The following is a 15,726-nucleotide window of genomic DNA, read 5'->3' on the forward strand; positions in this document are numbered from 1 at the left end:
GTAGTTGAAAAGGATAGCTTTTTTTCCCTTCTACTCCTTTTAAAAAATATTTATTTATTTATTTGAAAGGCAAGGTTGCAGAAAGAGAGGGAGAGGCAAAGTTCTACTATGTGCCAGTTCATTTTCTAAGTGATTACAGTGCCTGGATCATAGAACTGATGCCAGGATCCTAGCACTGTTTCTCATTTCCCTTATGGGTCCCAGAGGCTCAGGTTGCTGGGCCATCTTCTGTTCTCCCAGGCACTTTTAGCAGGGAGCTGGATTGGAGGTGAAACAGCAGGGCTTCAAACTAGCAATGACCAATAGGATGCGGGCACTGCAAGCTGAACCTTGGTGTGTTGTGCCAGGATGCATGCTGCCCCCAGCAGTTTGTTTTTTTCACTGATAAGCCTCTTTAATTTGTACACTTTAGCTATTTAGCACAGTTTTCTATTTAGTTAAAATATGAGTTCTAGAATTTGTAAGTGTGTACATTGCCATAATATGTGAATAGTAGAGATCAGTTTTAGATGGTTTGATATATTTAATATATTTTGAAACTTAAGGTATTCTGCCTTTCCAATTAAAAAAAAACTACATTTTTTTGCCTTGATGTAATTTTGGTTGTTTTATTTGCTTGAAAGGTGGCAGTCAGAGAGACAGAGTTTTTCTTTTTTTTCTTTTTTTCTTTTTTATTATTTTTATTGGAAAGGCGGATATATAGAGAGGAGGAGAGACAGAGAGGAAGATCTTCTGCCCAATGATTCACTCCCCAACTGAGCGCAACGGCCAGTGTTGCGCCGGTCCGAAGCCGGGAACCAGGAACCTCCTCCAGGTCTCCCACAAGGGTGCAGGAACCCAAGGCTTTGGGCGTCCTCAACTGCTTTCCCAGGCCACAAGCAGGGAGCTGGATGGGAAGTGGAGCTGCCGGGATTAGAACCGGCGCTCATATGGGATCCCGGCATGTTCTAGGCGAGGACTTTAGCTGCTAGGCCACCGTGCCGGACCCGCGAGACAGAGTTTTTCCATCTTTGGGTTTGCTACCAGGGCAGTGTCAGGCCGAAATCAGGAGCCTGGAATTCAATCTTGGTCTTCTATATGAGTGATAGGGACCCAAGTTCTCGAATAGTGACCTGCTGCCTCCAAGGATGCATCTTGGCAGGAAGCTAGAGTACGTTAGAGCTGAGACTGAGATCAGGGATGTCCATATGGGTTTTGGGAGTCCCAAGCAGTGTCTTAACCTTTGAGCCAAACACCTATCCTGTGCAGAAACTCCCAGTGAAACAGTTGAAAATATCCTACCTGTGGGATGCTGGACTCTCCGACATTGTCCATGCCCACCGTGTTAGGAAACACCTCAATAACAGCATGATGGACTTAGGACTATTCCTGAAGGACTATAGTAATCCTAGAGGGGAAATAAATGGGGGAGGTGGGGGGAGAAAGCAAGTAAAAGTGTATAAAATACACAACTTCCTATTGGCTGAGGCAGAAGCACCCGTAGTTTCAGTATAGAAGAAGAATAGACTATACCAAGATTTTTTTTATCTATTACTTTGTCAGATATTGTCATAAGGTAGAATATCTTGATATTCTAATTGTTCACCATGATACTTTGTAGGATTGTTTAGTGAATGAAGATGGAATTTTCACAGATGATGCAGGTCCTGACCTTCGAGACAAATCTGTCCTTGAAGAAGGAACCGATGTGGGTAAGTATTGTTTTCTGTTTAAATTATAAATGTTTTCTGAAAAGCAAGCCTTTGCTTGCTCTTCTCCTTTCTTTTTCTTTTAGCAGAAACAAAAAGCTAGAATTGCAATTTTGCCGTGATTTGAAATGGAGTTTGAGACTATCTGTTGCTTTGAAGTTGCTCAATTTTTTTTAAAACAAATCAGAACTGTCAACAAGGAGAAGTACTGTTTTAGAGTTATCAAGAAAGTAATAGGCATTAGCACTGTTGTGCAAAGAGAGCTCCAGTTTGTAGCTAGATGTTGATTGTATCAGAACATTTTCTACTTTTAGTTCAAATAGTTGACCAGTTTTGGGGGTGCCTCAATCTTTTTTAAATAATTTTTTTTAAAGATTTTTTAAATTTTTATTGAAAGATCTTTACGGAGAGAAGGAGAAACTAAGAGAAAGTTCTTCCATTCACTGGTTCACGCCCCAAATGGCTACAATGGCCGGAGCTGGGCCAATCTGAAACCAGGAGCCAGGAGCTTTTTGGAGTTACCCACGTCAGGTTATCCTCCATGGCTTTCATGAGCCACAAAGCAGGGTTTTGGGTAGAAAGTGGAGCAGCCAGGACATGAACTGGCACCCAGATGGGATTCTAGTGTGTGCAAGTCAGACATTCCGCCATTGAACCGTTGCGCTGGGCCCTCCTCCTCCTCTTTTTTTTTTTTCCCCAGGATTTATTTGAAAGTCAGTTGCATAGAAAAAAAAAGCGACAGACAGTAATTCTGTCTGATTCACCATCTGCTGATTCATGAAGGCCACCACAGCGACTGGGTGTGGGCCAGGTGGAAGCCAGGAATCTGAAACTTCTTCCAGATCTCCCATGTGGGTGCAGGAGCCCAAGGACTTGGCCTATCTTCTGCTTGCTTTCCAGGCACATTAACTGGAAGCCAGATCGGAAGTGCATCAGCTAGACTGTGAGCTGGTGCCCGTATGGGATACCAGCAATGTAGGCAGCAGTTTTACGTGCTATGCCACCATGTTCACCCTAGTTCCTCAGTCTTAAATTATGTTTCTGCCTTCTTTTGTAGGTTTGGAAACTGCTATGACACCCTTGTTTGCCCAGCTAAGACTAAAGCTAATTGGACCTGATATATTCGTTTTCTAGGGCAACTATAACAAATTGCCATAACTTTGGTGGCTTAAAACAAGATACATTTATTCTGTCAAGTTCTGAAGTCTGAAAGTGTGAATAAGGGGATTGGCAAGGTCCTGTTGCCTCCATAAATTCTGTGGACAGTCTTCATTTGCCTCTTCTTACCTACTAGTAGTCCCTGGAGATCCATGTGTTTGTTGATTTACAGCTGGGCTGCTGCCTGTGTGGTCAAGGGGTCATGTGGCTGCCTTTAGCTGCTCTGTGACTGTGCATCTTTTCTTCCTTTAAGGATCCACATGACTGGATACAAGGTGCAGCCTACATTCATTGTGACCTCATCTTAATTCTGTCTGCCAAGGCCAGATTTCCCAGTAAGGTCACATTCACAGTTACCACCATTTAGGATCTTTTTTGGGGACACAATTCAGCTCATTACGCTGGAGTTCTGGATACCTATAGAGACCATGTTAAGATTCATAGTGTAAAAGATTATGACTTTGGATTTGAAAAGTTGAGTTCTGGATAGATTTTCTTCATTTTTCCTGTGATATAAAGAGCTGTGAGAGAATAACGTGCTTTAGAAATAACTCAGGCTGTACCAGAGGGGCTATTCTTCTTGATGCCTTTTAGTGTAGATTTAGTACTCCTGAGAGTGTAGCATGTATTACGATTTTCATAGCACTTTAAAAAAATGTATAATGTCGATGCTTTAGATTTTAAAAAGATGTATTTATTTGAAAAGCAGAGTGACAGGGAGAGAAAAGACAGATCATCCATTTGGTTGTTCACTCTACAAATGTCCACAAGGGACTTGGCTAGTGCAGAGCAAACTAAAAGCTGCTTCTAGGCCTTCTGTGTGGGTTACAGGAACTCAAGTGTTTGGACTGCTGTGTCTTGTCTGTCAGGTGTAATAGCAGGGACTAGATCAAAAGCACAGAGGATCTGAGACTTGAACCGGTATGGGATGGAAGCATTCCAAATGGCAGCTTAACCTGCAAACACTTCCTGTGTTTAATACAAATTGTCTATATATGTATTTTTTAAGTTATAAAGATGCTTCAGACCACGAAGAATTTGTTGAAAGAAGAAAAATTGGTACACAGCTATCCTTATGACTGGAGAACTAAGAAACCAGTGGTTATTCGTGCCAGCAAGCAGTGGTTTATAAATATTTCGGACATTAAGACTACAGCCAAGGTAGGAAAGGTGGAATTTATCGTTCTCTAAAGTTTTGCAAGGTTGCATGTAAAGCTGGCTTGGGATTTTGGAGTGTAAAAGGTCACTTTTGTTGTGATTTGGTGTAGTGAAATTAGAGGAAATTAGATCTGGAATGACCTTGAAATTTCATTCAGAGTAGGTGGGCCTTCTTGAGTAGGTGGGTACAAGTAGCATAGAATTAGGATCCAACAGGGGCAAGCAAGTTGTTTAATATCCCAGAACCTCGGTTTTCTCATCTTTGCAAAGGTGACAATACCTCACTCGTGGGGTTAGGAAATTGACGTTTCCAGTAAAATTCTGAGTAAACCTTTTCATTTATAGTGGATTTGCAGTGCATTTGAAACACTGTTGCTCTAGCTTAGAAAATGCTAATAGATATTCTGTGTTTTTAAGATAACATATGAGCTGGCGCTTTCGTACATGAGGGGGGAGATGTAAGTGTGTGTGTACATATACATATAATATGCACACATACGCACACACACACGCACACAAATATACCTTTCAGAGGTAACTTAGATAACTTGATTCTCTTGAATGGAAGAACTCAAAAGTGTATTACCAACTAGGCTGAGTATACAGATATTTTGCTCTGTTTCTAAAGTATAAGATATTGCTGTACTTAGTGGTTTGCTTGTTAGCTTGCCAGTTCAGCATCCTTGCCAAAACTGTGTAACAGTTTACATTTTCTAAACTTGTATAATTTGGACAACTGTGATAAGTTTTTTTTTCACTTCCATGAAGCCTTTCTTATTTGTGTATGTTAAAATTTGTAACTTTCAACTCTTCACAGTTTTTTGGTTGCAGAATATTTTAAGTGGCTAAAAAATGTTTGAGCCAAGTTTTTTTTAAATCTTCTTCATAGGCAGTTTCAATTGCTGTTTATAAAAATGGCAAGACAGGGTTATGTGCTACTGTTTCTGCCTGACTTCAACAGTAATGAAGTTAGCATATCCCTTATATACTGGCCACTGTTAACTGTCCACTCAATGGTTTATTTTGAAACAAATTCAGGGCCGTATTTCTTCTATATTATGTTTATTCCATGTAATATTTTAGCATGTATATTATTGTCACTTTGAAAAAGTAACGATAATTCCTTAGCAAAGTCAAATATTCAGTTTTCACATTGAATTTTTAAATTAACTGAGTTGTATAGATGTGCTGTTCTGCCAGTAGATGGTGCAATAGTGGGCTTTGGGGAGGGAATTGGTGAGGAAGCCTTATAAGCCTCTAAAAAATGTCCATTTAAATAAATACAAAATATACTAGCAAATGAAGAGATTTTTAGCTATGTAGCTAGTGAATTTTGGCTCTTGGAGAGATTATTAAACATTTTTGCTCTGTATTTCATGCTTTGTTAATTGACAGCTGAAATGAAATCAGATGCTAACAGTTTATGACTTCTGAGGGGATAAGAGGGTGGGAGAGTTCCTGAGAGGTGTAAGTCAGTTGAAAAGTTGAGAAAGTGCTTTCTTATAAATTTTTCTTTGTAAAATTAAATTACATTGCAGTACTTGTTTATCAACCTGGAATAGTTGCTTATTTTTTGAGCATTTAAACCAGTGGTTGAATCAAGTTTTATTGACATTAACTGTTTCAGTGAAGTATAATGCAAGCTCAAAAATGTTATCACACGTTTTGACCTCAGGTTGGTGTAAGTTGGAAATTGTAAAATCTCTTGCTAAATTCTCTAAAGGTGAAGTTTGCTCTGAATATGGTACACAGAGCCTTTTATTTTGCTTCATTTACTCTGAAATCTTAAGTGCTTTTTGGTGGAATGGGGAACTATGTATGATTACAAAAAACTAAATAAGAAATTGCATCAGGAAAGATAATGATAGTTCTGGATAGAATGTGCTGTTGTCTCCCACTAGATCTGATTTCTGATTAAATTGCAGGAATTGCTGAAAACAGTGAAATTTATTCCTGGATCAGCACTGAATGCCATGGTTGAAATGATGGACAGGCGGCCATATTGGTGTATATCAAGACAAAGAGTGTGGGGTGTTCCAATTCCTGTGTTCCATCATAAGACAAAGGATGAATACCTGATCAACAGGTAAAATTCAAACTAAAAATTGTTAGTGTTTTAAAATGAGTTGTTTTTTTTTCAAAAATGGAGAAAATAAACTATTGAGATCCCCCTTACCTGATTTAAGTTACATATAATAAAACAATCATCTTTTGTGGGGGCAGTTAAATGTGAACTTTTAAAAGATTCTCTTATGCAGTTGAAATGTTAATGCAAATTAGGTATTTCTCCATGAATTTTTTTTAAAAAAATTTAGTTTTGTATTTGAAAAGCAGAGTAATAGAGGCAGTTGGGATAGATCAGTCTCTCCTGTGTGTTGATTCACTGTACAAATGACAGTGACAGGCTTGGGCCGGGCTCTAGCTGGAAGCCCCGGATTCCACCCATGCCCACCACCTGGGTGGTAGGGACCTGGGCACTTGGGCCATCATCTGTGCTTTCCAGGCATGTTACAGGGAGCTTTGGAAACTAGATTCAGCACTACTCTTGATGTGGAGCCGGTGTCCCAAGTGCTGGCTTAACTTGTACCATGATGTCTGCCTTAAGTTCTCCCCCCTGAATCCCCCAAAAAGATTTATTTTCAAGGGACAGAGAATTGAAAATTTTTAAAAAAGATTTATTTATTTTTATTGGAAAGTCAGATATACAGAGAGGAGAGACAGACAGAAGGATCTTCCATATGCTGGTTCACTCCCCAAGTAGCCATAATGGCCAGAGCTCAGCTGATCTGGTCAGGAGCCTGGAGCCAGGAGCTTCTTCTGGGTCTCCCATGCGGGTGCAGAGTCCCAAGGCTTTGGGCTTTACTGCTTTTCCAGGCCACAAGCAGGAAGTTGGATGGAAAATGGATCAGCTGGGGTACGAACTGGTGCGCATGTGGGATCCTGGTGCATGCAAGGCAAGGACTTTAGCGGCGAGGCTACCATGCTGGGTGGAGAGAATTGAGATTTATTGATTGATTGCGTGGATAAATGAGTCTGCTTTGTTGTTTACTCTCTAAATGCCTATGTTAGCAGGGGCTGAGTTGGCTGAAAGCCAACATCTCCATCTGGGTCTGTCACATGAGTGGCAGGGAGCTGGACACTTAGCCAGTATCTGCTGCGTCCTGTGTGTCTGCAGGGAGTGTGATGGCTAACAGAGTAGCCAGCACCTGGACTGGCCCTCTTTTATGGGTTATGGATATCCTGAGAAGTGGCTTACCTGCTCTAGTTGTTTTTCTTTTGAAATATTTAGTGAAAAACAGAAATATCCATTCCACCTACTGTTTTACTTCGTAAAGGCCTGCAGCATGAGGGCTGGACCAGCCGGGAGCCAGAAATTCTGAATCATCCATGTGAGTGGCAGGGATTCAAATACTTTGTCGACATCTGCTGCCTCCTAGGTTCTTTGACAGTACACTGGATTGGAAGCCAACGCAGGACTGTATCTTTGGCATTCTGGTGTGAAATACAGGCATTCCAAGAGGCAGCTTTAACCCAATGTGCAACAATACCTGCCTATAAGAATTTTTTAAAACACATGTTGACTAAAGTATTTTCAAAATTTATTTTAAAAAGTATTTATTTACATATTTGTTTGATAGGCAGAGTTGGAGGGGGTGGGGAAAGAGAAAGATCTAACATGTGCTGCTTCACTGCCCGAGTGGCCACAACACTAGGGCCTGGGTTAGGCAGAATCCAGGAGCTAGGACTTCCATCTGGGTCTACCACATGGGTGCCAGTGGTGTAAGCATTTGGGCAATTTGCTGTTTTCTCAGGCACATTATCAGGTAGCCAGATTGGTAGTTATAGCTAGAGTTTGAACCTGCTTTCAGATTTGGGATAGTGGTGTTGTAAATAGCAGTTTAACCAATTGTGCCACAAGTCAGACCCTAGCATGTTGTTTTTTTTTCCTAATCCTTTATAGTCTTATGTAGACTAGTTTTTTTTTTTTAAGACTCCCCCCCCACCCGCCCCCGTTTATTTGATTTGAAAGGCAGAGGTTCAGAGAGGACAGACGGGGGAGGGGGGCAGTCTTGCATTAGCTTGTCAGCAGCACTGGAAGTGGAGCCTCTGGGATTGGAACCCTGTGCTTATGTGGGGTGACGGTGCTGCATGCGATGACTTAGGCTACTACTCCAAGGCGTCAATGATCCTGTAATAGTTCTTAGTAACCTTTCTTTCAAGCTGTTTTACTAGGAAGATAGTTTACATCACTGTATTATGAGGGGTTGGCACCTTAGAACAGCTATATATTGTGCTGCTATATTATGAATAATTGGTGGACTAGAGGCTCTGCCTCAGGCAGACATGGTACTTGAGGTGAGCCTCGAGGACTAGGTAAGGAAGAAGGAAAGCTTTACCAAGTAGAAGGATTAGCAGGAACTGAGGACCAGGACCATATGGGGACAGACTGGAGGTGGGGTGTGTGGAGGACCTTGACGTTTGGGTGGTAATGAAGACTGATGGAGGCAGATTGTAGGGAATCTTGAAAACTAGATTAAGAACAGGTGAGAAGTAAGAATATGTCTTAGGGAAAGAAACTAGGAGATTGTCCTAAGATATTTTCCAGCATTATTTTAATTTGGGGCTGAGATAAGATTCTTTGGTCTAAATATCATTCCTGTGTTGTTCTTAAAATTTAGACCTTGGTTAAATGAACTATTCATATTCATGTCTTACTACCTCTAGCAAGGATTAAAATGATTGTAGTTGAAATAAATTTATACAAGTAGCATTTAAAATTTTATGCTGGAGAGTGTTTTTTTAAATGCAAGTGTCCTTGTTTCTCCTTCTTGTAGGTGTTTTGAGACTAAAAATTTGAGAGAATTTCCTTGAAATGATTAAGGTAGACTATATTACATATTACCAAGTAGAGCAAATGATGTAATTGACCATTTCATGATGACAATAAAATAATACGTAGTTTTATTGGTCAGCAGTATAGGCAAAATGAATGTCAGCTTTCTCATAAAAAAAAACACAAACAAGTTTTCATTAAGTATCATGTTTTATTGTGTCAGTACATTTATGAGCTGTGGAACGGATTTTTTTGCGTGTGTGTTTCTGTCATAGTGTTGCTACTGATATATTGATTTTCTCATTTTGAAGCGAAAGCAATATACAGAATATTGGCCTACAGAAATGACAGACAAACTTTGCCATATCGTCTGTCAATTCATAGGTCATTTTCCTGTATACAAGTTTTTTGTTTATTTCTTAATTTTTTTTTCTTGAGAAACAGTATGAGAGCCTCATAGAACACCGTCCTTCCTCGCTCGTCTGCTAGTTCCCTCCCCAGTGCCTCTGAATCACCTGGGCTGCGCTGGATTGATGCGGAGATCCAGGAGCTTGGTGCAGTCCTCCCACATGGGTTCCAGGAGCCCATGGGCTTCAGCCGTCATCCGCGTCCTCTGAGGCAGGATCAGAAGCAGAGTCCTGAACGAGGCTGGCTAACACGGCACGCAGACATTCCAAGCGACCTAACCTCTGCGCCAGAAACCTACCCCTCTGTCAGTTAGTGGTGACCTCAGCCTTCTTCCACAGTTAGGTCCTTTTGGTGAATTTAAGAAAATCGATAATCTTATCTGTCAGTTTTGTAGAAAGGATTAGTGATTATATTTTCTTCCTGTGCATCAAACGGGAGTGAAATGACCAGTTTTCTTTCTTTTTTTACATTTTCATGTTGTAGCAAGTTGGTAACCATCAAAAGTAACAGCATCTCCACTGGAAATTGGTACATAATCCACATGGAGTTGCTGTTACAGTTGATAACTCCATTAAACACCTCAGAAATATTTCTTCTGCTTTTTATTCTTATGGTCTGTATAATACCTTTAAGTATACTTCTTTCACAGAAGAAAATCTTGATTTATTCATGTTCTTTTGTTTTTTAAGATTTTTTTTAATTTTTACTGGAAAGTCCGATATACAGAGAGGAGGAGAGACTGAGAGAAAGATCTTCGATCTGCTGATTCACTCCCCAAGTGGCTGCAATGGCTGGAGCTGCCCTGCTCTGAAGCCAGAAGCCTGGAGCTTTTTCCTTGTCTCCCATATAGGCTCAAGGTCCCAAGGCTTTGGTCCATCCTCAACTGCTTTCCCCTGCCACAAATAGGGAGCTGGATGGGAAGTGGGGTTGCTGGGATATGAATAGATGCCCATATGGGATCCCAGTGCATGCAAAGCAAGGACTTTAGCCGCTAGGCTACTGTGCTGGACCTGATTTTTTTCATGTTCTAGAAGACTTTAGAAACTGGTAAATTTGAAACTCTGATGTTTAATTTGCCCTGATAGTCTCATTTGTATTTCATATTCATATTTGTGTTTTTTCAAGAAATAATTACATTTCTGACTTTAATACTATTGATCATTTATTGAATCTAATGTAATACATTATAATTTAGTTTATATTCCTAGTTAATAAAAACAAGTGATTTTTAGCATAGGAAGTATGGAATTTTAAAACATTGGTTACCTAGGAAGGAAAAAAAGCGGCTGTTTACATTTCTTTTAACAAGTCAATTTTTCAGTCTTAATGTACCAGTTAATGAATGCATACTGAAAATTTGGCCCCAGACTTTAAGAAAATTACAAGATATTTAGTACAAACAGTGCAGAAATTTCCAGTTTAGTTGGAGTGTTAAATTTGGCTACTTTATATTTTTGAAATGTTGATTAAAGGTCACTGAGTTATAGTTAAAAATATTAAGTTGCAGTGGTGTGTTACAAAGTAGGATGGCTGTGGATATTAACGTATTCTCAAGAAAAAGGGAGAAAGAACTTTAAATGTTCTCCCAGTAAATTAATATTGAATGTTTGAGGAGATATGTTTACTTTGATTGTACTGTATGCATTCATGCCTGAATAGTTCAGATTTGTAGTTTTTATCTGTCAGAAATAAATAAAAGTTAATACATTTTGGGTTAGGTTAGTACTACTAAAATAAAATTACATTTCTTTACGTTCATGAAATAAAGGAAAACTAAAAAAATTTTTTCCTGTAACGTTTAAAACATAGGATTCAGTTGAAATATAAAATTCTCCCTCCAAAATTTTGTTGTTTCCTATGGTTAGTAAACAAACGTGAAACATTTAGTATCTTACCTTGCTCTGATTTGAGTAAAGTGCAGATGAAAAGTTGTGTGGAAGTCTTGACTATTGTTGCTTATAACGACACAGCAGAAAATCCTGGATGACAGCAGTGGTTACTTCATGGCCTGCTAATCCTGATGCTGCCGCATTTTCAGTACCATGCTAAGTAAGCCTGCAGCCCAGTTGATTGCAAAGTTCAGCATGATTGGTGTTATAAGTCCTCCGTACTGCCTTGTGGGTCGTCACTGAAACCTAAGAAGGGATGTGTAATGCATGAGTTTAGATAAGGCCTTTGAGTAAAGTACAGACTTTTATGATGGATTAATGCTTTGCAAAGTACAGCATTTGAATGGAAGGATACAGATTATGTAGTGATAAGTGGCTTTACCCACTTTTATCAGCAGTAATTCTAATCTCTAGGTTACAAGTTAACTATGTGCTTGTATGAAATACAGGATATTATTAACGAAAGAGAGATTTCTTAAGTGTGCAAAGACAAATTCAGACTTCTTTTTTCCTGAAGAATATTTAATGCTGTAGGAAAATGCTTAGGAAATTTTTTTTTAAAGTTTGTAAAGTGTAATTTCATTTCAGTGTAAAGCTATTTCACTTCTAAATATCTTGAGGAAATAAAGCTAAAGTCTCTTGTGCAAAATATATGTATATATATCATCTATACACATCCACATAGATAAGGTACATATATATTTATATGAAGTGTTCACTATAGCAGTTTATAAAGGCACATAATACTAAAAAGAGGTATAATTTAAGTCAGTTATGAAAAATATGAGGCCAGTATAAATGGCTTCTTAGTGGTTACTTAGTTCCTGTTTATGAAAAGCAAATTAATGTTTGGCTGTTTTAGGTTTTTCCACAGCTCTGTAATGAGTACATATGAATATATTCAACGTTAACATGTTTATATATTAGTGTAAAATTTACTTTTCTATTTTACGTGTTTTAAAATATTTCACATAATATAGAAAATATAAGGAGTTTAATGAGCACACATATTTAATGTTTTTCAACATTTTGCCATATTTGCTATAAATAATGTACCCATGTGTACTAGTTTTTTAAAGCAAGGGAGAATGATTTAAAATCACCTAAAGTGAGATGGTCAAGCAAAAAATGGAAGGCGTAATTTAGTGAAGAAAACATTTGTAAATATAATTCATATATGTAACATCTATACTTTTTAAAAACTAATTTGTGTATCTTTTGATACAGTTCCATAGGCTCTGGGATTTCTCCTGCACTGTTCTCAAGTCTGTTCCCCCCATGGATTTCCCCATGATATGATAATAGTATAATCCTTCACATTCAGTCATAAGACCATCATTCTACTATTTAAGTGTGCCATGACATAGTGGGTATGGAGAATGGCAGAGTCCCAGCACCCTGTTGTCAAAGTCTATTTTGCAGTTTCATTGGGAGTCCATCTGTGATTTGGAAGTAGAGATGCATACTGCATTGCATCTTCACATCTGGGTATGATAGTCTCTGCTGTACAGTCCCTCTAGATGACTATATGTACATGCATATTTTACCTCTATCTGGATGACTATATGTACTTGCTCATTTACCTCTATATCTATTGACCTTGTATTTTACATGAAGGTTGCCTTATATCAGAGAGAACATGTGATATTTGTCCTTTTGGGATTGGCTTATTTCACTGAGTACAGTTGTCTCTAGTTGGAACCATTTTGTTGAAAATGGTAGAATTTCATTCTTTTTAATGGCTGAGTAGTATCCCACAGAATAGATGTAGCACAGTTTTTTTATCCATTGCTCTTTTGATGGGCATCTGGGTAGTTTCCCTGTCTTTGCTATTGTAGATTGTACTGCTGTAAATGTAGGATTACAGATCCCTTTCTCATATGTAGATTTTATTTCCTTTGGATATATTTTAGTAATTGGATGGCTGGGTCATACGGCAGACTGATTTTCAGTTCACTTTGCACTGTCCATGCTGACTTGCGTAGTGGTTGTGTTAGCCTACACTCTCATCAACAGTGAAGGAAGGTATCTTTCTCCTCACTTCTGTGCCAGCAGGTGTTGTTAGTAGAGTTCTACTTTTATTTGAAATAATTTAAACTTTTTTTACTTTTGTTGCCTTGTTTAGGACTCTGAAAGCTCTCATGTACAAAATGAGGTATTATTTACTGGAAGGCTGTCAGTCTGATTAACGTGCTTGTTAAGCTTAATTTTCTAATTGTAAAGATGTCTTTATTTTACTGCTCTAAGATCTCAGACTGAAGCTGAATTGCAAAACATTGTACATAAGCGAGTATGTTAGAAGATCATATTTAGTCCTGATTGTTTTTGTATTTCCTGATATAAAGTAAGGAAGCAAGTCTTGCTCTAAATATTAGTGAGACTTACTTGTTAATGAGCCAAGCTGCTTCTCCCTTTTCTTTTAGAAACAGTAAAAATTTTTCTTATGTTCAAATTTGTTTGTATATTTAATGAAAAATAATGCTTTTGTCTTATTTGTTGTAGCTTTTTTGAAGTTGGATTTTTTTTTAAAAGATTTTATTATTATTGGAAAGCCAGATCTACAGAGAGGAGGAGAGACAGAGAGGAAGATCTTCCATCGATGATTCACTCCCCAAGTGAGCCGCAACGGGCCGATGCGCGCCGACCCGATGCCGGGAACCAGGAACCTCTTCCGGGTCTCCCACGCGGGTGCAGGGTCCCAAAGCTTTGGGCTGTCCTCGACTGCTTTCCCAGGCCACAAGCAGGGAGCTGGATGGGAAGTGGAGCTTCCAGGATTAGAACCGGTGCCCATATGGGATCCCGGGGCGTTCAAGGCGAGGACTTTAGCTGCTAGGCCACGCCACCGGGCCCTGAAGTTGGATTTTTAAAAATCATTGCAGGGTTGGTTTTCACTGTTGCAGTAACATGATGTGGTTGCTCTGCTTCTAGTAAATATTAGTTCTAGTAAGTATTAGTGAAAGCCAGAGCAAACAAACTTTCCTGTTCATTGAAATAAGAGATCTTGAAAGTTTTTTTTTTAAAGAACTTTAACTTGTCAATAAAATGTATAGGAAGTGTAAGATTACATTTCTTGTATTAAAGCATGTAATATATGTAAGTGAATTTCTAATACCCTTGTAAGAAAATGTAGTAATTAAAGCAAGTTTCATTGGATAGACATGTTTGTTTTAGCTTAGTGTGTTTTACAGTTGCCTTCACAACATGCCAGCAACAAAGCTGGAATCTTCCTTTAGTGTTTAGCAATCTTATAGATTTGGATATGACATATTCAGTGTGATTAAATGATAGTTAAAGTAGAATTTTAGGACTATTTGATGTTGGTTTAACTGAAGTTGAATTTGACATTCTGCAGTAGATATGGAACCTCATCTCTTGTAAGATTTCCCATTTTTCTTACGATGATTCATTTTAAGTGTCAAAATTCATATTGTCTTCCTTATATCCTAGTGTTCATAGAAACTAAAGGTCAGAAATGTAATGTAGTTCATTCCGGTTATTATCCTATAACTCACAGGTGGAGCCTGGTCTTTGGACTTAGTGCTTACTCTGTCAACAGATTAATCCCCCGAGACTGCCTAGTTCCCTGTCTGGTCCACAGTCTTTATTATGCATGAGCAATAAGAACGTTGGCCATTACTTAGCAAAGGCCTGACAATAGGCTTGTGATTGCCTTTGCAGTGACTGTCTTTACAAATGAGTTAAAGAGACAGAACAGAGGAGTAAAAACATCACCGGAACCTGATGTAGAAGACATAATTGAAAGCTTGGCTCTTCTTATATTTCTTGTTATTTACCATTCAAGGAACCTAAGGTGCAAATAGTCTTCTATCAAGAACTACTAACTGTGAATGGTATTTCGGTGAACCCAGTTAGAAAGGTTTTAAATGAAAAGGTTTTAAATGAAAATGTTTTAAAAATTAGCATGTGTGGGTTATTAATATTTAACTTAACATCTCTTATTTGCAAAATAGAATAAAATTTGAATGATATACCTATGCGTTTTTTTGCCCATGTTATTTTTTCCAGTGTATTTAATCATTTCCTGTTTCATTTTATTGTTTACTTAACGTTGCTAATCTAATGGTAACTACATCTTAAAAAGAACAGACAAAATTACATTTACCTTTAGAATCTTCGTTTTTTGATGAGAATTTCATAGTTGGTACAGATAATATGTCTAGTTGTGTATGTGCACTTTGGTACTGTTTTTTAAAAAATTTTATTTAAGCCACTAGTTTCATTCACATTTTTCTAAGTATAGTCACATTTTTAACTGATAAAATGTTCTGTTAGCTGTATAAAATACTAATGTATAACTAAATAATTATTGTCCCATGATCACGTAGTTACTGTATAAAGGTTTTATGATCTTACAACATGGCAGTTTATCTTTTCTGTTAAACTTCCTTCCAAGAGGAATGTCTGTTTTAGAAATACAGGTTTATTTCTGTTTTGATTGTTTATTCTTCAAAGTGCATACTGGTGATATTATACATTTTCAATCCTTCTAAGAGGATTAGTTTAGAGAAATCTTTTGTAGGATATTTTAATTTGTCCCTATTACTTTTTTTTAAAAGATTGATTTTTATTG

General features: G+C 38.1%; 1 protein-coding gene across 1 annotated transcript in view; it reads left to right on the forward strand.

Moving 5' to 3' along the window:
• IARS2 (isoleucyl-tRNA synthetase 2, mitochondrial) overlaps positions 1–15,726 on the forward strand; it is a 67,834-nt gene that overhangs the window by 12,215 nt on the left and 39,893 nt on the right. Inside the window, exons 10-12 of the mRNA XM_058669194.1 lie at positions 1,601–1,691; positions 3,856–4,007; positions 5,930–6,090. Coding sequence (XP_058525177.1) covers positions 1,601–1,691; positions 3,856–4,007; positions 5,930–6,090 — 404 coding nt within the window. The remainder of the gene's footprint in view (positions 1–1,600; positions 1,692–3,855; positions 4,008–5,929; positions 6,091–15,726) is intronic.

This window comes from Ochotona princeps, chromosome 10 (assembly GCF_030435755.1).
Source record: "Ochotona princeps isolate mOchPri1 chromosome 10, mOchPri1.hap1, whole genome shotgun sequence".
Lineage (NCBI taxonomy): Eukaryota > Metazoa > Chordata > Mammalia > Lagomorpha > Ochotonidae > Ochotona > Ochotona princeps.